General features: G+C 36.7%; 1 protein-coding gene across 4 annotated transcripts in view; it reads right to left on the reverse strand.

Annotated features, from left to right (window-relative positions):
- cog6 (component of oligomeric golgi complex 6) overlaps positions 1-24,735 on the reverse strand; it is a 93,968-nt gene that overhangs the window by 56,044 nt on the left and 13,189 nt on the right. For 3 of the 4 annotated variants that reach the window (XR_008907466.1, XM_056756502.1, XM_056756503.1), the window contains exons 5-18: positions 20,225-20,336; positions 19,912-19,994; positions 19,731-19,801; positions 17,810-17,903; positions 14,743-14,871; positions 13,406-13,497; positions 13,244-13,308; positions 11,705-11,796; positions 11,396-11,513; positions 7,249-7,380; positions 6,503-6,670; positions 5,559-5,666; positions 2,077-2,130; positions 1,886-1,965 (exon numbers count right to left, since the gene is read on the reverse strand). Coding sequence is in view for 3 of the 4 variants with exons in the window: in XM_056756502.1 (XP_056612480.1) it covers positions 1,886-1,965; positions 2,077-2,130; positions 5,559-5,666; positions 6,503-6,670; positions 7,249-7,380; positions 11,396-11,513; positions 11,705-11,796; positions 13,244-13,308; positions 13,406-13,497; positions 14,743-14,871; positions 17,810-17,903; positions 19,731-19,801; positions 19,912-19,994; positions 20,225-20,336 (1,398 nt within the window). In the remaining variant the exon portion in view is untranslated. The remainder of the gene's footprint in view (positions 1-1,885; positions 1,966-2,076; positions 2,131-5,558; positions 5,667-6,502; positions 6,671-7,248; positions 7,381-11,395; positions 11,514-11,704; positions 11,797-13,243; positions 13,309-13,405; positions 13,498-14,742; positions 14,872-17,809; positions 17,904-19,730; positions 19,802-19,911; positions 19,995-20,224; positions 20,337-24,735) is intronic. The other variant, XM_056756504.1, reaches the window with a different exon arrangement.

Below are 24,735 nucleotides of genomic sequence, written 5' to 3' on the forward strand. Positions count from 1 at the left end.
ATATAAATAGTAATGTGCGAAAAAACTAAATATAAAGTTATTAGTGTGACTCCATATTTGAAATTGTCGCTCTGGACTGATTTATCTGGATTTAAATCACAGTAAATCACAGTTTATTTAAGTTACTTTAAATCAAAGTAACTTAAATAAAAATATTGTTTTCTTATAAAACATTTTATATTGCTTCAAAAGACATGTACGAACTCACTGTAGTCATTTAGATTAGCTTAATAATGAATGTATGGCCTTACTGGAGCTTTAATAATTTGATACCTACAGTATAAATTTAAATAAAATGCTGGACATAATGATAAAACAAGGTTACACTTTATGTTACATTGTAATTATACATTTAAGTACAGATCTATAAAAATAAACTACATGTACTTACTATAGGGTCAGGTTTAGGGTCAGTTACATGTAATTATGCATAATCTATAGTAAATACTATAGTAAATACATGTAACATCTGTAACAAGGGCTACGTAAAACAAGTGTTACCTAAACAATTGCTCGACTCAGGAAAGATAATGTAAATCGTGTGATAAATTTAAGGTGACCTATTCATCAAAAAATTATAAAAAATGACATTGGCTCTTAATGATGTTTATAGTATAATTTTGATGGTTATTTTTGGTTGCATCTCCCAATGCAATGTATAACAGCCCTTACATGATCCTGATGGTCAATTACTTTATTTTTAATCATAAAACATTTAGGTTGTTCATAAACAAATCAAACAAAAATGTAAGATTAAATTATTTTAACTAAAACACTAAGCTTTTCTTTGTAGCACATGCAAGGTTGAGTCATGTGTGGCATGTTTATGTGTGGGAGAGCGAGATAGAAAGAGAGAGAGAAATGGACCAGGATCTAATTAGTTGTGCCAAGCCCGTGCACGAGTCCATCACCATTAATAGAGAACATTAACCTGAGGGACAGTGAGTGCTCCTCAAGCCTGTTACATTTCCCAGTAACAATTGTGACTCAGTGTGCGTGGCTCTGTGCCGCTCAAATAGCAACATTGTGCTGATGCGCTGACACTAAAAGCATGCTCTAACAGCGAGCAAAAAAACAAACGTGACGAATGCATGAGAAACCTCTCATGCTCTGTTAATGAGATGTGATTGTATTGATTGAGAATTGTTTTTTATGAGAAAAACATGAATGCTGATCTAAGATCCATTTTTGTTTCGATTGTTTACGACAGGAAGTCAAAAGTCATGCAGAAACCAATGAGATTTGAAGTGCTGCCATATTTGAATTTAGCGCCAATCTGTTTTTTTTTGCTAAATAAATTCTACATATTAGCTAGTGGTGTATTGTAGCACCGTATCACAATATTTTTTATGAAATGTAAAAAATACACCGAAAGTCAAACAACAGATTTACCTTCTGAACTTTAAAAAAGTAACACGTTATATTAATAAGAGAGCTTCATAAAGCAGTAAAAGCACAAAATTAAATAAAATACATTAAAATACTTTTTATGTTGATCTAGGCCACGTTACAAACAATAGGAATAAACAGTCATATTATTGTAAAACAATCGCAATAGCTCTAAGATGCACATTTTTATGAATCATTTTTCTCTTCGTGTTTTGTCATACGTGATATATTAAGACCTATCATTTGCTCCCAAAGACAATTTATTATTCCAATTTATACACTATACAATTTGTATTTACATACAATTTAGAATTTAGATATTTTTTTATAATGGATGTTCATGTTCTGTAAAGCTTAATTTAGGGACCTAAATTAGGTCCCTTTCAGATGTTCAGAAAGTTAAGAAATATTATTTTACTCTTCGGTATTAACTGCAGTGTTAAAACCCTCAAAATCATCATCTAGATTTGTTATATAAATGAAATGTGACTCATACTTGATAGCAGCGCTGAGCAGGAAGTTCAGCTGCGGCATTAAAAGCGTATCAGGGGAGGCCAAATAACGGTCAAACTGGACCTGTGAGAGAAACACACTTTGTGAGACAAAACCACACCAATACATGAACAAAACAAGAAAGCGGAGGAGAGAAGAGGTGATAAAATCCACCGAGAGAGAAAAACGACTCACCATGGCAGTTTTTAAGGAAGTGTTGTCCATGCCGGGGAGGTTGGCCAAAGGACCCTGAGAGAGAGAACAGAGCAAAACATAAGACAAAAATACATGACCGCTTCAACGAACAATAGCTGTGAATTCAGCCAGTGTTCGGGGCAGATATAACACATGAAGAAACGAAAGAATAGGGAGATCAGAAGAAAAAGTAAGAGATTGCGTAGCCTGTGAGACTGAAGAGAAAACAAAAATCAGGCAATCGGTCAATACACAAAAGGGAAATACTGGTCATGACAGCACTTGTCCTGAAAGAAAACGATTGAAGATAATGTTTATGCAAATGGTTAGCACCCCTTATGGCACTGTCGAGAACACAACGTGAACAAGATCGTCATTATTAATTGCGTGTGAAGTTGTGCGTGTTCAGCTAGAAGCATTTGACTTTTTGTGCTCGTAGCAATAAACTACATTAATAGAATCTTAATGTACATTAACATACTAGCAACTATACTAACCACAGTAAAACCAAAGTCAAAGTTTGAAACAAAATAAAAAACTGAGCACAAAGACTCATTATGAAAACGTCAAGAGGAGTTTCTTGCAAACTAACTGAAACGTTTTCAAAATGATGCCATCAAAAAGAGACACAAAGTTGGCATTGGAGGTCCAGATTCATTAATCATGTCAGTTATGAGCACCAGGAGCCATATAAAGCTGAGACGGGCCATAATTAACAGCACGGGCCAACAGTGAAGATATTGATGCTGTGGGCGAGACAGTTGTGTCCTGTGCTGTTGGACAGCAGGTGCCCAGAGACGCTTAGTCACACGCCAGCCTTTTACGGGGGTGTGTGATGAGGACAGGCGCGGAAATGCCCGGACTGCACTGCTGTGCCAAGACCCACACGCGCACAGACTTCTTTTCTGTGCCTTTTCTTTCTTGCTTGTCATCTGTAATATAACACCATGTTTAAATGTCCTCACATATTCAGTCACAGAGTTCTTCAGACATTTCTTCACCTGACAACTACGGAGCTCAACTCCTAAGATCATGGTTGACTTTAAATGCAAAAACTCAGAATCAAAAGGCCAAAAATATAATCCTGTTATGCCGTCATGTCAGCAGGATTTGTTCAGTGGAATATACGAGGAAAGCAGACCTCCAAGAGCTGGTTTAGTGCCCAAATGTTCATGACAAGTGGCAACATTTAAAAAAAAAAGTCAGACATGGATCCACCGTTAATATATATGCGTTGATAACTTCTACATGAGATGATGTATTGTCACGAAATTTTTAATTTGTGGGCACATTCCAAGGAATAACAAAACATTACATTTAAACAAAACATTAAATTGGATCGACGCAAAAGTATATACATATCGACATTGGCACTATTGTTCTCCTCAATACAAATTTGGTCAAAAGCTATAAGCAATTTTATAGTGCTGAAAGTGATTCAAGTCACTAATGCTTGCCTACAGGACCGTCACTGGATCTGCACCGGCTTACTTTCACACCCTCTTGCACTCCTACACCCCATCAAGATCCCTGCGTTCAGCAAACCAGCGGTGTCTTGTATTGCCTTCTTCCTGGTGGAACATTCTTCCTAACTCTGTCCGGTCAACCACATCTCTCACAACATTCAAAAAACTTCTTAAAACCCAACTCTTCTGTGAATATCTGACAGACAAAAAAAAAACTCTCTCTCAACAGGTAGTGGTCTAGCTTAAATTGAAACCAGTAACTTTGTATTAGCACCTAATGTATTATGGCTCCTGTATGACATATCGCTTGTTGCTCCCTAACTCTTTGTAAGTCACTTTGGATAAAAGCATCCGCTAAATGACTAAATGTAAATGTAAGTGCCTTCAGCTATAGTTTTAAATTGCTTTCGGGTTGTTTTTCAAAAACTCTTCATCAGAATGTCAACATACGCTTCCATTTTTGTCCTTGTAGGCCCGTAATTGCTGCTTGCAGCTTTATTTTTATTATCATTATTTTTAAATATTTCTGTGAAATATTCAAGGATCTGGTCTACAAAAGAAATCATGTCATATGCTCAATTGCATGCTGTGACAGTACGTACTGAATTTGTAGTAGTCATGTGTAGTACTACTATGTGTTCATAATAACTATGTGTGCCATTTAAAATTCTGATTGTTACTCTGTGACAGACCTGTGGCCTCATGGGATAGCAAAATATCAGATGTGATACACACATGGCCGAACTTCATCTGGGTATATTTTGTTGCCAACTGATTCATGAATACTCTGTGTTAAGATATGTTACTCAAAAACCTAAACTGATTTTGGCACACTATGTCGGAAAGGAGGCATACTTGACAGTGTGGTTGAAACAGTAAACAGCACTGTGAAATTTTTTTGGGGGAGGGGATGAACAATCACCAGAAATCCACAATGATTTGTATGTACCTTACTCTACATAGCACATATAAAACAAACTACAAATAATTCTGTGCCTTTTAAGCCTCATAGCTTTGCAAATCCACGTGACTAATAACAAATAACACATTTATTTAAAAACAATTTGCTTCGTCAATTCTCTAAATGCGGGAGCTGGTGCATCTGTGCGACAGATGTGTACTGTAATCATGTTTACAGCATTAAGTCTATTTCCTGTTCTTGTTCAATCTCGGACCATTTCCTGCCATGCGACGAATAAGTGGAAATCCACGAGCGTGATTTTATTCATGAGCCTTTAACAGTGGAGTTACCATGGTAATGAGGTCTAAAGAGGGGCCATATGAACAATACAGAGTATTCCTCTAAAAAGTGATAGAAAAGATAATAAGGAACTAATGTGTGCTATTAGCATATGTTTTTGTGTTGGGGGCTAATGCAGGTAAAATGATGATGATAAAATGAGCTACGGTAAAAATTATTAGAAGTCAACATTTTTTTCTGGTTATCTTATAATGCCTTCTCTTCCAATACTCTGGCACTTTTGCACCTACACAGGCATGGGCGTTCAAAAATAAAACGAGTAAACAAGACACAAATGTTCATCTTATACTTATTAGAAATAAAAAAAATGTTTAGTGTCCAAACTGCAGGCTATGCAACCGGAACATTGATTTAATTGAAGTGTGGTCACAAGTTTGCGATTTTAAAGCTTTGAACTTGCTCATAAAATCAGCTTTTACAGCAAAAAATTCTTGTTTTACTTTCTCCTTTGGCTTGAATAAGAAATTTCCGAACCTTCAATCCAAAACGCCTGGCTCCAACAAGAGCAGCCCCATTATATCTGATAATGAAGAGAACATCTGAAATAATTGCCAGCCAGCTGCTCGGTGAAGATAATTTCTCTAAAAGCTTTATTTCTGGGACTTGATATGTATAATTCACATTTTTGTCATATTAGAGCGGGCGGGAGGAGAGCTTTTTTTCGTAAACAGCACCCGGTTCAAGTACTGTCTCAAGTAGTAAAGTTCAAATCCTGTGTCTTCCGGTGAAGAGAGAGTTTTTGGATGAGGTCTCACCTGTTCTGTGGTGTGTTGCTGAACGCAGCTGTAGATGTGAGTCAGTGCAGCTCTCGTCAGAACGTATGTCGCCTGCTCATTTATTAAAGTGTCCAAATGAGCTTCGATCTTCAGTGTTTGCACAGTAAGTAAGAAATGGAAATAATACATATTGATTATTTTCATTATATTGAGAATATAAAGAATGGTACATAAAAATGATTAAAAAAAAATAATATAGCTGCAAGCTGCAATTACGGGTTCAAGCCCTACAAGGGCACAAACGGAAATACATGTGATCATGTATGATCATGATTTTTTGAAAATCAAATTCAAAATCATTGGTAAAAGTATAAGAAACACAATAAAATGCGTATTACCTTTGACCATGCTGTCAACAAATGAATATGAGGTAAACAAGATGTGCTACTGATGTAGTATACAATGTTTTGTGTCAAACCTTTAAAGTATCACAAAGATACAGCCTTCAAATTCTAATAACTTTTTGTTAGGAATGTCTCTGAAATTGGACCCTATCATTCTAATCAATGTAGTGATCTAAAATCTATTCGTCCAAAATGCAGAACAATGCAGTTGCCCCGTTTCTATTTCTGACATCGCAAAGCTGGTCCAGCCACTAGTTTAGTTGACCTATCTGAAATAAAATGTTCTTAAAAACGAACATTAAAGGTGTGAACTGATCTGTATGAACTTTACCGTATTATACATTAAAAACACATGTCACATCAAACCACCTGCTAACGTTTTGTCTCTGGCCTTAATTGTGTTTTTAATAATGTGTACAGACGCATGACTATCATTCGTAAACTGATTTTAGTTATTTTATTATTTTAATAGGGCAGAGAGATTTGTGTACATTAAATGCATTGTGGACAGTCAGGTGAAGTAACCTGTCTTTCTTCCCCTTATAATTTCAGCAATAGATTCAGTAAACATCAGCATACCTGAAACTCCAGCATTTCCAAGCGTTTGTCAGTGAACTCGAAGAGAGCCAGTGTGGTCTTCATTATGTAGAGGGAATTCACCATGTATGTGGCCATGTCAGCTGTGCCCAGATTACTGGCTGATACCGTGCACAACTGCAGAAGGGGGTCGAGGATACAGGATAACACCTGAGCAAGAATGTTAAGAGCGCAGTTAACACGGTAAATCATTACATGAACAGAAATGTAGCAATATAAATATGCCAAATAGAATGAAAATGTATACACAAACACATGTCATATAAAAACAATTTTCAAGTTATCATCTCATTACATATTTTTTTTCTTCTTGCATCTTGATAAAAAAAGTGTGTAGATATTTTACGAATAATACTTTAATTGCTTAAAGTATATTGTCTGAATAAGCTGTATTAATTAAAAAAATCAAGTATTATTTTATAAAAAGAATAGCTCTGTTCTTAGATAATGATGGTCAATACAATAGATTTATGACTACAAGTGAAAAGCACCTATAGGGGCCACGGTTTCCTTTAGTTTAAATGTTAAAGACTATTATCTTCTATTGGAAAGATGACAGCAACCTGTATTACAATGAAACGAGATATAAGAAAACTGCATCATTAAGCTGTAAATATATTCACAATACAGCACAAGCTGTCTTAAAATTCTGCTTAATGGCTGAAGGCTCTTCCCAATAAAAGCTCAAAACACTTTTTGTCACAACACATGCAGTAAAACCAAGTCACCTGTGCGAAGTCAGCCTGACGGGTGTCTAGAGGCAGCACTGAAGAATCATGGGAGGCCAAAACCTCTCTGAGGAGCGACAGAGTCTGAGTGAGAGACGCTGTGGGACCCAGATCAGGAGGAGGGAGCTCGACCTATAAGACACAGAGAGAGAAACAGAGGGAATGCTGTTTAAAATGCAAGTCCTAAATTGTTTGAAATTAAATATTTGAAGTTGCAATCTATAACTTTTGTTCTATCCATCTTTGTTTTAAGCAGAAAACAGCAAGTTACTTGAAGGAAAAAGTACCGTTACCTTTGTGAGTCGGGGATAAGTAAGAAGAGTTACTTTGAAACACTTATTTATGTACATGCTTAATAACAGATTTTGGTTTATTTTTAACAACAACCAAAAATACGGAAAAAGTGATGGATTGCAACCTAAACCTGTCTGAACCAGAAGTGATGTGCAAGATAAAAAATACTTTACTTAAATAAAATCTATCCTAGCTTGTGAGAACGGAAACTAAAAACCAGACACATTTTGTTATTTTTCGTAATGTTTCGTCGTGTCCAGGGTTTTTCCTGCATAGAGAAATTGGAGCCAAAACTATGTCGGGTGTCTTCACAAAAAATGCTGCCTGCATTAGTAAGACTGGTAAACAGACTGTCATTTGTAACTGCAGTTGCTCCATTACGCCACAGTGGAGGCGCTGTTTCGTTATCAGCACACTGAGGAGCTAAAAAGAGTTACAGAACAAGAGCTAGCTGTGTTTCACGGCTGTTTGTTTTGCATCCAAGAACGTTTCATTTCTTGAAATCTCTCGAATTAACATGACGTACATCATTGTAATGTCTTTAACTGTACAGTTGGATCCTTGAATCAATACGACTCGCACAAGAATTACTCACTTGAACCGATTCATTTAAACTATCGAACTTATATCATCATTGAATCATTAAAGTGAACCACAAAGAATCCAAGATGTGAATGAGTTTTGATCATTTAGTAAGACTGGTTCATTCAGTTGGCTATTGTGGGCTAAAAAAGTTGTGAAAATGATAATAAAGCTTTATTTGATCAAAAATTTCTGTTTGGTTGAATGTAACACTGTTATAACATTTTTAAATGTTTGGTTTCATTGATACAGATAATAATTGGTCAGACCAATTCAACTAGTTAAAAATATGAAACTACAAAAAAACTTAACATGAAAAAAGAAATGCTATTACAGCCAAAGGGACTGTCAGATGTTCAACAAATTTAGCCTTTTACCAGAGACAAGCACTCTTATTCCGGAAATCATAATCATTCTTACAATTGGACAATAAGGACAAAAAATATGATAAAATGGCAAAAAAATCTTATTTTAAAGTTTGAGTGATTCAGTTAACATGAAAGACCTGTATTTACTCTTCCAGCTCATGTTCAGGATCCTCAGAATCAAGTTAAATGTGTATGACGGAGAAGGCCTGACTAATAAACACCCTGCCAGGCGAGCACTAGCTAGAGCGCGTCTGTCTCTAATAGGGCTTATTAGCTCTGGCTTGTGTTCCTGGCAGCGAGCTGGGTTAGTGAGTGATATGTAACGTCCCGAGGCTGAGGTGATTTGATTAGAGCACTGTTAAGGTGATAATTCTCTCAGAAGTGTGCACCGGGGGCCATCTTGTTCTGGCTATTGATCCACTTGTGGATGAAGTTTTTTCAAAAGTAGCTAGTACGTGTTGGGGGATATTTTGGGGGTAATTTAAAATCCCTGGTGCGAGAATGCTGTTTTTCAGTCGGATGGTAAAACTCATTAAGTTGGTGATGAGTTAAGAGGGAACTTTCAATTGTGTTGAGTGCAAGAGAATAAAGTGTATAAGAATTTAAAAAAAAAGTTTTTTTAACATTTTAACCCAACTTTAATGGCTCACAGTAAATTTTCTGTAAAGAATATATGGACAAACAATATGTCAAATGAAAGAACACAGTCTCAGTTTTTAAGCAAAAGAAACCGTATTCTTCTATCTTAATATGTTCGTTTTTTATCACTCTGTAGATTTGGGTAGGTTTCTTCAAAATGCATCACTTTGAGATAATTAACATTTTTGTTAAAGATTCCGCCCAGATTACACTCAGAATAATCATTAAAAACCGCTGAAACATATACATTCTAGGTTCTGGGATTCTGTACTTTTTTCCAAAGGTGTGTAATAGCGCCACCTGCTGTAAAACAGTACAAACACTGATTACCGTAATAACTCGTCTTTGGCGGGGAACCGGTTTTTTTTAAATGACGAGATAACTCGTCAATGGCGGCAAAAGAGTAAAAGTAGTTTTATTCAACAGGTACAGTGTTCAAAAAAAGTTCTTCAAAATGTTCTTTGATGCCATAGAAGAATCTTTCGGTTCCATAAAGAGCCTTTAACATCTGAAGAACCTTTCTGTTTCACAACAGTGTGGCGAAAAACGGTTCTTCAGACTATAAAAAAGAAAGAAAGAGATGGTTCTTTAAAGAACCTTTCACTGAATGGTTCTGTGCGGAACCAACAATGGTTCTTCTATGGCATCGCTCTGAAGAAACGTTTAAGCACTGGTATGTTTAAAAGTGTAGTTCAAGACATGCAGTTTTGGGAAGGAACAAACTAAAAGTAGAGACACTACTAGTCTAGCCAAATATGTCACATTACAAAGTAAACAGTTTGAGATTATATAATAATCTAAACATGCTCTCCCAAACTGACCCTTTAGTCATGTATGAATTTTTTATACTTTTGCGAACCGTTTCGTCTGAAAGGAAGTTAAAATGTGTGACTCATTCAAATAATTTAGTTCGTCTTAAACAATTCCTTTATCGAGCCTTGGAAAGTCAAATTATTTCTCAATGGTAATCTCAGAGAGATCATAGGAAAGTATGTTTCTTTGTAGTGAATCTGTTTATTCCATACAGGCTTTTGTCTCATGGAACTTGTGAAGTATGATTCACTCAACTGAATCGGTTCTCCACAACTGGTCCTTACTTAATGCTTCACAGTCAAAATCATTCTAATGAATCAGTTCATTCAAATGGTTCATTTAAAAAACAATCAGATTTAAAAAAACAAGTCACTGTGCGGTTAAATCATGATTTTTATTTAGTTTTAAGTTATATTTTGGTCATTTGATAGGACACTATATAAATGGACTGAAAAATTTAGGATTGAGAGAGGGGAAGAGGATCTACTAAAAAACTCTGAACTGGGACTCGAACTCTCTCAGCAAAGTTAGCTCAGTTGCTATAGAGCACTTTGTAAGTCAAAAACACTGGTCCAGAGACACCTCTGCTTTCATTTTATTTTATTTCATGTACATTTACTCATTTGACAGACATTTTCAAAAGAAAAAATCAAAAGAGACTTTCACTGCATTATATTATACATTGTATCAAAGTATGTTCAATCCCAGAGATCAACTCATGACCTTGGCGTTGCTAACCACTGAGCTATAGGGAAGTTATTATTTATTTAAATCTTACATATATAATTACATTTTAAAGATATTCATTGACCGTTTGATTCGTTTGGTTGTATTTTGTTCAAACACTTGTGTTGTGTTAAATAACTGAAACAAAGTTCCTCTGGACCAGCGTTCTTTATGTCTTCCGAAGTTGTCTATACGTCGGAAGGTAAGTCAAAATGTACTCTTTACTACTGTGCTTGTGCTATAAACTGGGATTCATCTACGATTTATTTGTGATGTTCAACATTTTGCAGCTTTATGAATACATGTGAATGTACTTTATTGTAGCTTCAATGAATTTAACTACTGTTTGATAGTAGAATGTATTGTAACTAGCTCTTTCTACTTCAAAAGAGTATTGTTTTATGTTAAAGGACCAGAATTCACACTCGCCAAGTGCCAAACAGAAGCAAAATAAGGTTTGGTGATTAAATAAAACAGGATTTCAGATGAACTGTAAGAATGACAGACCCTTGAAGTTTAAAGTGACATGCACTCATCATATTAAAGTCATACAAACCGCATGCTAAAGAAGAGGTCTGTTGTGACTCATGCATCGGACAATTAAACCTCAAAATTAAATCAAAGGATTGGCTACTGTCGGTAAGTTTACAATGTTAAGTATATTTTATGTCCAATCACAAAGGATTCTAAGCAAACTAATGACTACGAGATGTGCAGGTACTCACTTTATCCATGAGACGACTGGCGTGAAGGCTGAGACTGTTAAAGAACATCTTCTTACTGAGCATGTGCATCTCGTCCATAGTCATTAACAGAGAGGAAACACTGGTACCTATGATTCCACTGTGAGTACCAAAAAGATGAGCACCAAGAGATGTCAAAAGCTATATCCAAAATGTAATGTATAAAATATTGATATCTTATTTAAGCTGGTTAATAACCATCACATGAAACTCACAATTTCCATTTAGTAAAAGAAGATGTTTACTCTGAATTGAAGGACATAAAGGCATGAAAAAGCCTGGTGTTTATACCTGATGGTGTGATGATAAAACTTGAGCAGGTTGGAGAGTTTATACAGCAGAACTGCGCCGGGCTCGGCAACAATGACCTGCTCTATACGAACCTGACAGACGATGAAACAAATCAACAGAGATTCACCTCCATGTACTTTCCAAAAGAAACATTCATCCTTTGTGACTTTGTGTGTGAATTTTTTCACTAGATTTTTATTCATCTTTCTTTCCTCTTTGTTTTAACTGTTCGACAAAAGTTATCAATATCATTCACTTTCACAAAGGTTGTCAAATGTCCTGTAAATCTCCATTTTTATCAAATTTTTTTTTTTTTCTTGTTTGGTATGTCATTACAATTTTGTACCTAGCTTTAGTGCATTCAAATACCTACATGTTTCAGCATACTTTACTGTGGAACTGTAAAAAACATTAACAATGTGTCGTTTTTTGGTGCATTGATTTGTTGTGATTGTGTATTTTAGTGTATTTTTTTGGGTTACTGTAGTTTTATTACAAATAAAAACCAAAAAACTAGGATTTCAATAGACGGATGCACTGGCCCAAAGTTAACTTCTGGTCCTTGTTTGGTTATAATATAACCATTTATTTCAAATCAATTTACACTCACCTAAAGGATTATTAGGAACACCTGTTCTATTTCTCATTAATCCAATTATGGTGGTGGTGTAATGGTGTGGGGGATGTTTTCCTGGCACACTTTAGGCCCCTTAGTGCCAATTGGGCATCGTTTAAATGCCACGGCCTACTTGTTTCTGACCATGTCCATCCCTTTATGACCACCATGTACCCATCCTCTGATGGCTTCTTCCAGCAGGATAATGCACCATGTCACAAAGCTCAAATCATTTCAAATTGGTTTCTAGAACATGACAATGAGTTCACTGTACTAAAATGGCCCCCACAGTCACCAGATCTCAACCCAATAGAGCATCTTTGGGATGTGGTGGAACGGGAGCTTCGTGCATCCCACAAATCTCCATCAACTGCACGATGCTATCCTATCAATATGGGCCAACATTTCTAAAGAATGCTTTCAGCACCTTGTTGAATCAATGCCACGTAGAATTAAGGCAGTTCTGAAGGTGAAAGGGGGTCAAACACAGTATTAGTATGGTGTTCCTAATAATCCTTTAGGTGAGTGTACATTCATATACATTTTTTTTCTTGTATATGAATTGTATTAAATTAATTTAAAACTACTGAACAGTTACTGATTCTTTGCGGAGGTCTAAAAGAAATTAAGTTTGGGCCACATAATGTTTATGTTGTTGCTGCTAAAACCGTCTATAGTCCAACAATGGTTGGATTAAGTTAAGTAAGAAAAAGCAACAGACCGGACACAATAGATTGTTAATTTAATATTTATTTGATCCAAGTGAAGCAAAGCATGTTGTATTACTGTATTAATTCATATTAAAAAAAAAAACATTAAACAGCGGAAAATGATAAAAAAAAACATTTAGAATACATCAGTAAACGTTTTTGTTAAATGGTGGGAAATCTTTCAATGTTGAGTTGAGAGAGTGTTGATCTCACCTTAAGTGGTCTGCAGACTCCTTCAGTGATGTGGCCAACAACTTCCTGCATGTTCTCATCAACCCCTGTTCAAACACAGCAAGACAATCTATCAGCAACTTAACCCCACACATAGAGCTCATTTCACAATGTTCTGAATGATCTGTGCTGTACTGTGTGTACCTTGTATGGTAACCTGTTTGAGCAGAGCTTCCAGATGTTCCTTCTCTGAGGCTGTGGCTTGATGGAGCCACGCCAACATGTCGCCAACATACCTGAAAAACAGATAAAAAAAAACATAATGCAAAAATACAGCGCCTCAACCATACTTCTCTTAAGAAAATGTATCACTCATTACAAAAATGCTAACTTTCCTATAATCTTTATCCTTTTACCAAAACCATTGAGAGAAAGAGTCGCGTCAACTCTGGAACAGTTTTTTCATGGAGGCTCTCAATAGTTCCCGGAAGTTGCAGGTAACGAATGGAGCTGCGGCTAAACAGACCAACTGAGGTAAACGTGTAACCCATTTAAAGAAGTAAGTCATTACATGAATTAAATAATGAAAGAAGTAAAGCATTTAAAGAGAAAAAATAACTTCCTGGAACTATCTGAAGGCTCCATGAATCACTTGACACGCGGAAATTTCGAACTTCCGTTAGCGCACTCTCTCTCTCAATGGCTCTGCCTATTACTAAGTGGTTGCTAGGGCGTTGCTAGGCAGGATTCTTTGCCAGTTTTTAATTCTGATTGGCTAGTCGTAACATCCTACTTAAGCTTTCATTGACTTCGGTAACTTTTGTTCTCAGTATTGGCAATAGTAAAAGGAATATCTGATTTAGCAAACAGCTTCGGTTAACCCTGAACATGTGGAAGCTGGATGACCACATGATTAACTACTTCAAACGTTCCGTCTAAATGTCCACAGTCGTAGTTACATCCAGTCGAGTTATAGATTTTCAGAGACTTGAGGCTATCACACAGTCGGCTATCATTACGTCGGCTCCATATCCTTTAACAGAGTCAGCGGGAGGGAAGCACCATTCTGAGAACAAACCGCTTCCCAGTTTTATCGACGTTCCTGGTTCCTGACAGGAGGGGTGGAAGAGGCCGTTCGAACACTTGACGGGGTGCTGGCCTGGAGCGTGTGCTTCGATCCATAGATCTCAACAGCCCAACCTTTCTCTGAACCTACGCTAAGTAATTCTCTGAAAGAGCGGGTGCTTCCCAGAAAGAATCAGGTTGGGTTTAATGTGCTTACAGGCTGAATTGGATTTGCAGCTTTGGTAGACGCGGTTGAGGTGCGCGGAGAACATAAGAGCCCGCGGTTCTGCGTGTGACAACGTTAATCAGAGATGGAGAGGCTTTTAGCGGTTAACAACGGTGTGACCCTAAAAACGACCCTCAATTACTAGCGCTGGGCTATTTTTAGAGCTGGAAATGATAATATCGTCCTTTGTGTTTTCGGCAGGTTTTAAATGGACTGATTGGATGAGATGCGCGCGTGTTAGGGGTTGTACCTCATGGGATCGTGTGAGTGCATCTCGATGGGTCTCGGGGTGCCGCCCGGGCCGCCACGGGTCAGGGCGTCGATAAACCCACGAACCACGGAAGAGCGCCTAGCCGTTCCGAATTCATCCAGCGTGTACCTGCAAAGTAAAAGCAAGAATAAGGGTTTTGCACAAAAAAAATCCGAAATTTTGATGTGCGTTTTTGTATTTTTTACGTGCGAAATATTCAGACGAAAATTTCAGACTAGAGTCGGAGATTAACATAAAACTCATTACTGATTTCTTAAATTTCCTTTGAAACCCTTTGAAAATCCGAAACAATATTTTACAGTCAATACATTTTAAGAGGTATAAGAAGTAACATTATATATATATATCAAAATACAGCTTTTAAAATTTAATTTAAACAAAAAACTTTATTTTTAGAAGTTTCTCCACACAAAGAGGTCTATTGCCACACTGACATTTAACCACAGTCCATAAATAAAATAATTATGATTTATATTATTTGTATTTATTATATTATATTATATACATAATGTATAAATTTAAAAACATATAATTATAAACTATACTAGAATATATATGCAAGTATGTTAGTATATTATATATTATGAATAAATAATATCTATAAGTAATTTATATACAATATCTTATTTTATTTGTCATTTCAAATAAATAAATAATATTAAATATAATATATTAAATACATTATATATATTTAATGTTCTATACATTTTCTGATCTAATAAATATAATTTTATTTATTTATGTATTAAACATATGTGGACGCGCACATGCACACACTCACAGCCCGTGAAAACATTAAGAGATTGTTTTCAGTTTTTTCTATTATTTATAGGTTTGTCATTTGTTAACAAACTAAACTAAATTTAAACCGAATTTCAAATTATTTATTGTTATAATGTTATTATTTATAAACATTTATTGTTTATATTTTTCATTTATATGCAGAAACTAAAAACTGGAGAAACAGGTCAAAATAACAGAAAATATGCTCTGTATTTTTCAGACCTCAAATACTGCAAAGAAAACAAGCTTATATTCATTTGTAAGCAATACAACAGTAATATCTGTCATGCTGTCAGTCTATCACATCACTGTTGGATGACTTTATGTCACTGCTGAGGTTTGATTTTGTCAACAGACACTGGACTGGAATGGCCATAATACATCTAGAAATGCTGATTTGAAATGAAAAGCTGGAGTGGTCTCTTAATTTTTTCCACGGCTGTATATAGCACTGTGAAGAATTTAAGTGCATTGAAAGGTAAGAACCAGATCTCAATTTACAACCCTTGTGATAAACATACATACACAAAGAGAAAGAAGCAAAACACATAACAAGATTAGTTGGCTGGTCAGAAAATATATCAGGCTTTGCCAGACCTTTGGTACAGAAATCAGCGGAAGAATAATACTTTAGGTAAGAGAGACCCAGGGTCAAACACAAAGACGCCAAACAGTTATGAAGTTAGGAAATGCGGCTGTGTTTTGATGTACGAGCTGAGAACGACCCGGCGCAGACTAAACAGTAGCGACCACAGCAGCCAGAGAAAAAGGGAGGAGAGGAGGGATGGAGAGGTTTGGCACAGATTCCAAGAACTCTGGAGGCCCCGTCCTCTCCTTTCCCTCCTCTGGCCTTGGACTAGCCCAGATAAACTCACTGCAGGCTGGGAGAAAGAGAGAGAAAGAGCATGAGAAAGTGTGAGAAAAGACATCTGCGTAAGTGCGTAAGCTCATCCACGTATTAAAAAGCATGACATTGCTGCAGCGCCTTGGAAAACTGTATTGTCTTTGAAAGATAAACGGGAACTTTAGGAAAGAGAGAAAACGATAAAAAAAGAGAAAACGATATCTATGAATGTTCTGCTGAAGGATGTGAGAAAATCTCAATATTTTGTCGATACGATGAGAGAAATGCTCGGGATGTTTTCACAGATTGTTTGGGCTCATAAAGAGCGAAATAAAAGAGGGATTACGCTCTCTATTTAAAGACAATGATCGGGTTTTATCTCATTACAGATATGCAACACTAAAATAAACTACATGTTTACATTTTTTTGAGAAAACATGAGGTTTAAGAAAGTAAAAGCATGACCACACACCTCAGAATTGAAGTTTTCAATAGTGTCTGTAGCACAAACAGTACAGAATGAGTACACAAACCTCATACCTTACATATGAACAACAGTAATAGTGGTGCTGGTCTGAATTTTGCATCTTTGAAAAACAACGTAAAGTTGGCATAGCAAAACACGTTGCGTAACTTAAACTGGTGAATTCAAAACACACACAGCGTTTATTTGCACTCATTGTAGACGTCACTCCATTCAACCTTTCTTCGTGCAAACAGGGTTGTTATTGCATTGATGTTGCTCATTCACTGGAAAACACTAATCAGTCTTAACCGTTGTTTTCCCTCACGGAAGTCGGACCATTCATAAAGCGCTGACAGTCAGGAATGTAAACACTGCTGTTGTTAAACTGATTTCACGTGGACGAGAGGGACACTTTGTGGTGGAAATGAGGAACTGCAGCCCTGTTTTTGACAAGCTTTTGAAAGAGCTACGAACAGTAATGAAGCAAAACTACCATAATGTTTAAATGAGGGGGCAGAGAGTGCATGTAGATATCGGTACAGAGTCTTCAAAGACTGTCGTTCCTTTCCAAATTCTAGTGAGCTCCCCATCAATACAACATTCTATTATATTCATGGCTGTTCAAAGATGATGCTTTGTGATTTCGGCTCATATCTGTAATAGCAACTCACACTGTGAATAAGTTAAAAATGAGGTTTTGCTTCTGTATTGCATCTCTTAAAAAATTGAAGTTATTCTTGGTTTTTGCTCGATAATATTTTTTGTTCATTTTTAACAAGACCAAAAAAGTTATGAATTGCAGCTTTACCAATATGTTGGTATTCGCAACATAAATGAAACTATACACATCCCAGCATATAACCCATATATACATCTATGTAGCCTTGTTGAATTAGCAGCTCGGCAGGAGCGAGCTGATGCGTGTGTGAGAATGTGTGAGGGACACGACTTACTTATAAAGAACAGGACGCCCCTGGAGAGCTTCCATAGCCTGACTCAGCACTGCAGAAATATCACATGTTTCCTGAGTCAACCCTCTGCACTCGTCTACACACACACACACACACAAACACACAGAGAGAAAGAAAAACAGAACAAAGACACACATTTATATGGCCGTCAATTATACTCAAATGAACACAGAACTCTAGACTGCGACCAAATGGTCACATTTTGAGACTATTTTAACTCCCAGTGCTGCTAGTTTTTTCCTCCTCATTAACCACTTTGCTAAAACACTCCCACGCGGTACTTTTCTTTCTTTCTTTCCATCCATTTGTTTTGTTTTTAATTCTCCCTTTTTAAATTTCTCTTGGATCTGTTTCGCCTCCATTTCTGCTTTAAGAAATGGACCCCCCTCAACCGCCGCCACGCACTTAATTCTTTTAAAATGAGTGCAAATTAGCGTCTGCCTGATGGAAAATGTATTTAAAACACATTCATATTTTTTTGAGACATTTTTTTAATGTTTGTATATGATCTCATCCACCCACAATTAATCAGATTTTTTTTATTTCAATTACCTGACCCTCCCAACCGGCGGATCATCTGCAGCGCAGGCGGATTTGGCCGCCATCAGCGCATCACTAATATGCATGTATATATTGTAGGGGAATGCCCTCTTAAAGTCTGATAATTAATATTTGTAAATAAAAAACTACTGACAACATACAAACAACTAATGAAATATAACAATTAAAAATGTCTCATCAACTAAATTACTTACTAAATTATCCTTCGCCTTCCATTCATGATATGTCCAAATAACATCACAATTAGAACGTTGTTTATTATAAAATGTGACCCTGCTTGTGAAAACCCAGTAGAAGTCTTGTTTTCTACATAAAATAATCCTACAAATATAACAATATCTTACATTTACATTTATGGCATTTGGCAGACGCTTATCCAAAGCGACTTACATTGCTTTATCCTATACATTTTACATAGGTATTTGCAATCCCCTGGGATCGAACCCACAACCTTGCATTGTTAACGCAATGCTCTTACCACTGAGCTACAGGAAAGCGGCGATATCTTCAATATTGACTGCGAATATTTGAACGGAGAACACGTGAAATGTGAATGGGGCCTTATGCCATTTTAAAGATTGAAATCTTAGTGAAACTAATGCTTGAAATGAATCTTTGATGCTGGTTATCTAATAAATAATTAGATTATGAGTATTCGGCCTTTCACAGGGTCACAAGTGTTTACATGCTGATGAATAATGCTAATGATAGGCTGGAATCATAAACCAAACAGTAAAACAGACTAACAGATACAAATACTTTAAAATTTATGCATTTTGTTTACTGTTGAGCGTCCATTTTCCTGCTCTGCCTGTCTGCACTAGTGTTGTTAAAATAAGCACGTGTGTGCTGCTCTTCATGTGTTGCATCTTTGGCGGGAGAAAAGGAGCATACCCGGATCAAAAAAGGGTTATGGGTCATTATCACAGTACGCGGTGCAATAGCCTTTAATCCGATGTGGCCGCTGCTGCCATTCACACAAATATCGAATAATCTTCTTCAGCTGCACCTGCGGCAAAGAGCCGATGTGATTCTTCGTTGTGTAGATGCGCGGCACAATGAAAACAACCGAAATAGTAAAAAAAAATGAAATGGTTTATAAGGCTATGTCTCGAGGTCCGGATGAAACGAAGCAAAGTCCGGATCCCATCCGTGGCCCCCTGATTAAGCAATGTGACTCATTGTGTTTATTCATAGCAAACTTTATATACTATGAGTTCTTTCTGTTCTTCCACATTCCTGGCAGCAGCATGCTTTGCTATTTTGATTTTCCACTGACTTCTCACCTCTGCTGTGCGCACTTGTGAGTGTGTGTGTGTGTGAGTGTGTGTGTCACACTCACTCTGAGCCCAGCGATATAACTGCTCATATGCCGTTTCCTGTAACACAGCCATCTGCTCCATGATCTCCAGTCTAGAGTTAAACACACCAGATAACATTTAAAGCAACACATTAGCTGTAAACAAACAGTGTGTGTGTGTGTGTGTGTGTGTCGACTGACACAAACTCTTTCTTTCTCTCACCCTGCTGTTTGCTGGTTGGTTCTCAAAAGTACCTTCACATCTTCATGAATGTTCTTCACACGGTTTAGAGCTCTGAAGAAGTCCTGCACAATAAAACAGCCATAAAATTAACTCTGTTTCAGAGAGTCATCTTAGCTCTTACATCTTATCATTTTGCATGTAGCTAACCAGAAATCAGGGCTGCACCTACAGGAGAACATCGAACTTCTAAAAGAACAATAATACTACCAATAGAAAATATGCAAGCAAATACGCTCTTATATCAATTATAATTTTCTTTTAAAGAGTATGGTGTATGTTTATATGATGGCACCTCGGTGATGGGCCCATCTCGTGCAGAGCGTAACGTGCCCATCTCAGCAGCAGACAGCTGGAACTTTGACAGAAAAGCTTGAGCCACCTGTGATCGAACCTCCAACCGATGACTAGTGAGAGAGAGGAACAGACAATAAAAAACAGCTTTCCAAAAGAGTATGATTTTAACAGAAACAAATCTGTGTCTGAAAGCTCAACTGTGACACTCATTCATTCATTTTGGTACATGTCTACAACACAACACTAGATGGCAGCAATGCTCGTCTCTCAAACAAAACGAGGTCTCACCCTAATATGAAATGAAAGTCATTGTTTGATTTTCATTGTTGAATGCAAAACATGGATTTTTTTGAAGATCGTATAATAATGCCAAATCAAGTCTGAAAAAAACAACAACAGCTTGTGACAGCACTGATGATCTTTAAGACTGATGTGACCAGATTCGATTGAGTTACACTCGTGAAACGAAACGGGTTTGATTGTTAAAAGAATCATTCAAATCGGCTTTATAATCGGGATCAAACATCAAATTCAAACGAATCATTCATTCACAAACTGGACTATTTTCCTGTTCTTTTTAACTTTCATGAATTTGCCAATGAGAGGTGAAAAGAGAGATGTCAAGATGAATAACAACTTAAATTTGGCAATCTTACTCACACAAAGCTCTCATGACTTCATGCCATTATCCAAGTCTTCATTCACGAACATGATAGAAAATAAATGAGGAGGAAATTCTTTACAAAACAAAAAAGGACCTTTTGTTTTCAACCATAGAGAGAAAGTCATTCAGGTTTGAAAGACCTGAAGGTAAATAAATAAAGACAAAAGTTTCAGTTCTGAATGAACTATTCAAACTTTAGACAAACATCTCAACAGACTTTGATCAAAGATCCAGCTGTGTTTTTGTAGGATGAACAACAGTGAGAGAGATTGCATAAAGTAGAACAAGTGGAAATGTTGGAGATTGAACAGTGGCACATTTATAAGTATGACATCAGAACAATAACAATGAGAACCTGTGTCCTCAAGAGAACAACCTAATGCTGAATCAGCTCATCCGTCTCTCCATTTACAGACATTAGGATAAAAGTCTCTTCAGGGCAGTCGGCACACTCGGCGGCCATGTTTGAAACACCTCCGGGCAGCTTTGTTAGTAATGCAAGACTAAAATTCTATTCATTTGAATAGAGGAAGACAGATGTCTAGATATCACTTAAATCGCTGACTTTATTCACACTTTCCAATCAACATTTAAAGGGGTCACATGGTGCAAACAGGTGTTTTTCTGTGTCTTTAGCGTGTTAGATGCCAATGCATGTATTAGACTTGGATGTAAGATGTAAGTGTCTGAACAAAAGACGCATTCGTTCTAAAAGCGAATGCTCACCTGACCTGCCTGAAACGCCTCATTTAAACACACCCCCATGAATGTACGACAGTTCGTGGTACAAGTTGACTTAGACCCCCAAATGTATACTGAAGTAAGGTGGGCCTGTACCTGTCAGTACAATTGCTTCCAAATATGGTAAAAGGCTCTACATTTCCATCATACGCTTGCAGTATTCGACCAATCACAACACACTAGACTGCTGGCCAATCACAGCACAACTGGCATTTCAAAGCGATGAGCTTTAAAAACCTGCGCGTTTCAGAGAGGCGGAGCAAAAAGAAAATACAAACATGCACGGTATGTGGAAATACAGCATTTTTTAATCTAAAATCATCTATACACATTGCATTACATCCAAAACAAACGATAATATTCGTTTTAGCCGTGTCGTATGACCCTTTAACTCATACGCCGCCAGCCTTTTAAAAAAAAGTTGCCTGCCTACGCCAGTGTTTTTTAACATTTTCACACAACTTTAATGGCTTACAGTAAATTTTCTGTAAAGAATATATGGACAAACAATATGTCAAATGAAAGAACAGAGTCTCAGCTTTAAAAAAAAAGAAACCGTATTCTTCTATCTTAATTTGTTTGTTTTTTATCACTCCATAGATGTGGGTTGGTTTCTTCATAAATGCATCATTTTGATTAAACAGTTGAGATAATTAAAGTTTTTTGTCAAAGATTCCGCCCAGATTACACTCAGAACAATCATTAAAAAAAGAAGAAAACATATACTTTATAGGTTCTGGGACGCTGTACTTTTTCCCAAAGGTGTGTAACAGCGCCACCTGCTGTAAAACAGTACAAACACTGATTGCCGTAAAAACTCGTCCTCTTATTTTAGCCAAAAACATTCCCTGCACAAGCGCCTCATGAGACTCGGTCTCAGAGAATCGTCAGTCTTTCTGGATTAATGATTGGCTCTTTTACAGAAAGGCGGGACATTCCTTCACTCTGTTTATTAGAAAAACAACAACTCCGTTGTTTCAAACACAGCATCTCAATATATGTTGTTTACAAATAGAGAACAGACAACGTCTCAGCGTTTTATGTTTATTAAGCATTCAAACAGAACAATATTACTTTATCAATCTGATCACACAGTTCTTACAGGACATTTTTTGTTCTTTTGCAGAGTAACATTTATTTAATGTGATAATAGAGCCCTCATTTCACATACCATTAGCTAGTCTGTTAGCCTGAGGGCAATTTCCATTCATTCTCTCCCTATGTTTAACAGTAAATCTTGTTGTAACTATCCCTGAGGCTACACGTGGGCAACAACATCAAACATGACAGAGGAGGTATGTACGAGTTCAGGAGATGTTTGGGGTCATGCAGGCTTGTGTGGAATCATATCCCATGTTTACTTTGTTAACTCTTTAGAACCTGAAGCAAAAATTGGCTGTTTTCAGATATTTCGTATTTTTTGATGGACAAATTCTTACACAATGTGCCACCATCATGTTCAAGGTATCATTTTTTTCAAAAAAAAATGTCTTTAAATAAATTAAGGTTATTGACCGTTACTGTGTATTGTGAGTTTGTAAACAGAATTTAACTGGAAATAATATAATATATATTTTTATTTAGAAATTCTCCAAACTCATGTACATAGTATTCATTCATGAGCCTTTTTTACCCCAGTTCTCCAGGTATCATTTTTTGCAGTATTCACTCAAATGTGGTGTTGTCTGAAGCATTCTGATTGCAAGTACAGACCCATATCACACACATTTCATTGTCAAAATCATCCCAATCGCCCCTTCTGTTGTGTTTCTTCTATTTGCCATGTTTTGTTTGCTAATTTCATTAGAGCGCTCCACGAAAACAGCAGCTCCGTAACTGCCTGTTCAAATTTGCCCCGTGTTGCTCTCCACGAAAACAGCAGCGATTGACTGACAGAATGCAAGACATTAATATAATATGCCATATATGTCCAAAAAGCACAGTTTGTCTACTTTTAGGAGAAATTTGAATTTTTTTTAAGCACAAATGGTTGCAGAATTATGGTAAAATGACTAACGTTTGGTAAAATCTATCGGCAAAGACACATCTGGTGTAAAAGTCTTAAAGGAGTCATACGATACGGCTAAAACGAATATTATCGTTTGTTTAAGATGTAATGCAATGTGTATACACGATTTAAGGTTAAAAAATACTGTATTTTTCAAATCCTCTTTGCCACGGCTCTCTGGAACGTGCAGATTTTTAACAAAGCACATCGCTCTGAAAAGCGAGGAGTGCTATGATTGGCCAGTTAACCAGTGCGTTGTGATGATTGGCCAGTTAACCAGCCGCTCCTTTACCAGGTCTGGGTGAGCATACGCTTTTAGATAGAATGCTTGTTTTATTCTGACACTTACATTTTTGCAATTTTACATGCAATGGGAAACTTATAACACACCAACGACACAGAAAAACATGTATTCGCACCATATGACCCCTTTAAGAAGCATTTGACAGCAGCTTTAGGCCCGAGGAAACATCCGACATGGAAAATGTAGTAAAAATATTCAATAGCTGTAATTTCTCTGCCATCCAGGGTTTACCTCTGCAGGGTTTACTGTGTGCATGTCTGTGTGTGGGGTGTGTCGTAAATGTCAGAGGAAGGTAAATCATACTTCAAAGACATCCCAGATGAAAAAAAGTTAGACTTTCTATGCACATGTTAGAACTTCCACTGGAGCCTAGATGAGGAAAACACATGCAAAATCTATGATCTGTGTTTGGATGAGCAGAGATGATTTCTTCATAATTTTATCATTATCTTCTTATTTCATGTGATGTTGTTTGTAGGATTTATGATGCACCACAACATCCCGGTACCAGAGAAACACTCTGTCATGAATACATATTGTCATGAATTATTGACGTCTGATCTGATCAAATCTGAGAGAACAATTTAAGTTATGACTCATTCTTCAGACTAACATCAAATCAAAGCTACTGATTATCAAACTGAAAATATTGTAGAATTGCACTGAAATACATTTAATTTGCCCCTCTAACCAAAACACAAGATTAAACGATAAACACAAAAGTCAACACAGCGGGTTTGCCTAATTATTGACTTTCATCTAGTGTTGTGTCTTTGGGCGTGCAATAAAGAC

Source organism: Triplophysa dalaica, chromosome 9 (assembly GCF_015846415.1).
Source record: "Triplophysa dalaica isolate WHDGS20190420 chromosome 9, ASM1584641v1, whole genome shotgun sequence".
In the NCBI taxonomy this organism is placed as follows: Eukaryota; Metazoa; Chordata; class Actinopteri; order Cypriniformes; family Nemacheilidae; genus Triplophysa; species Triplophysa dalaica.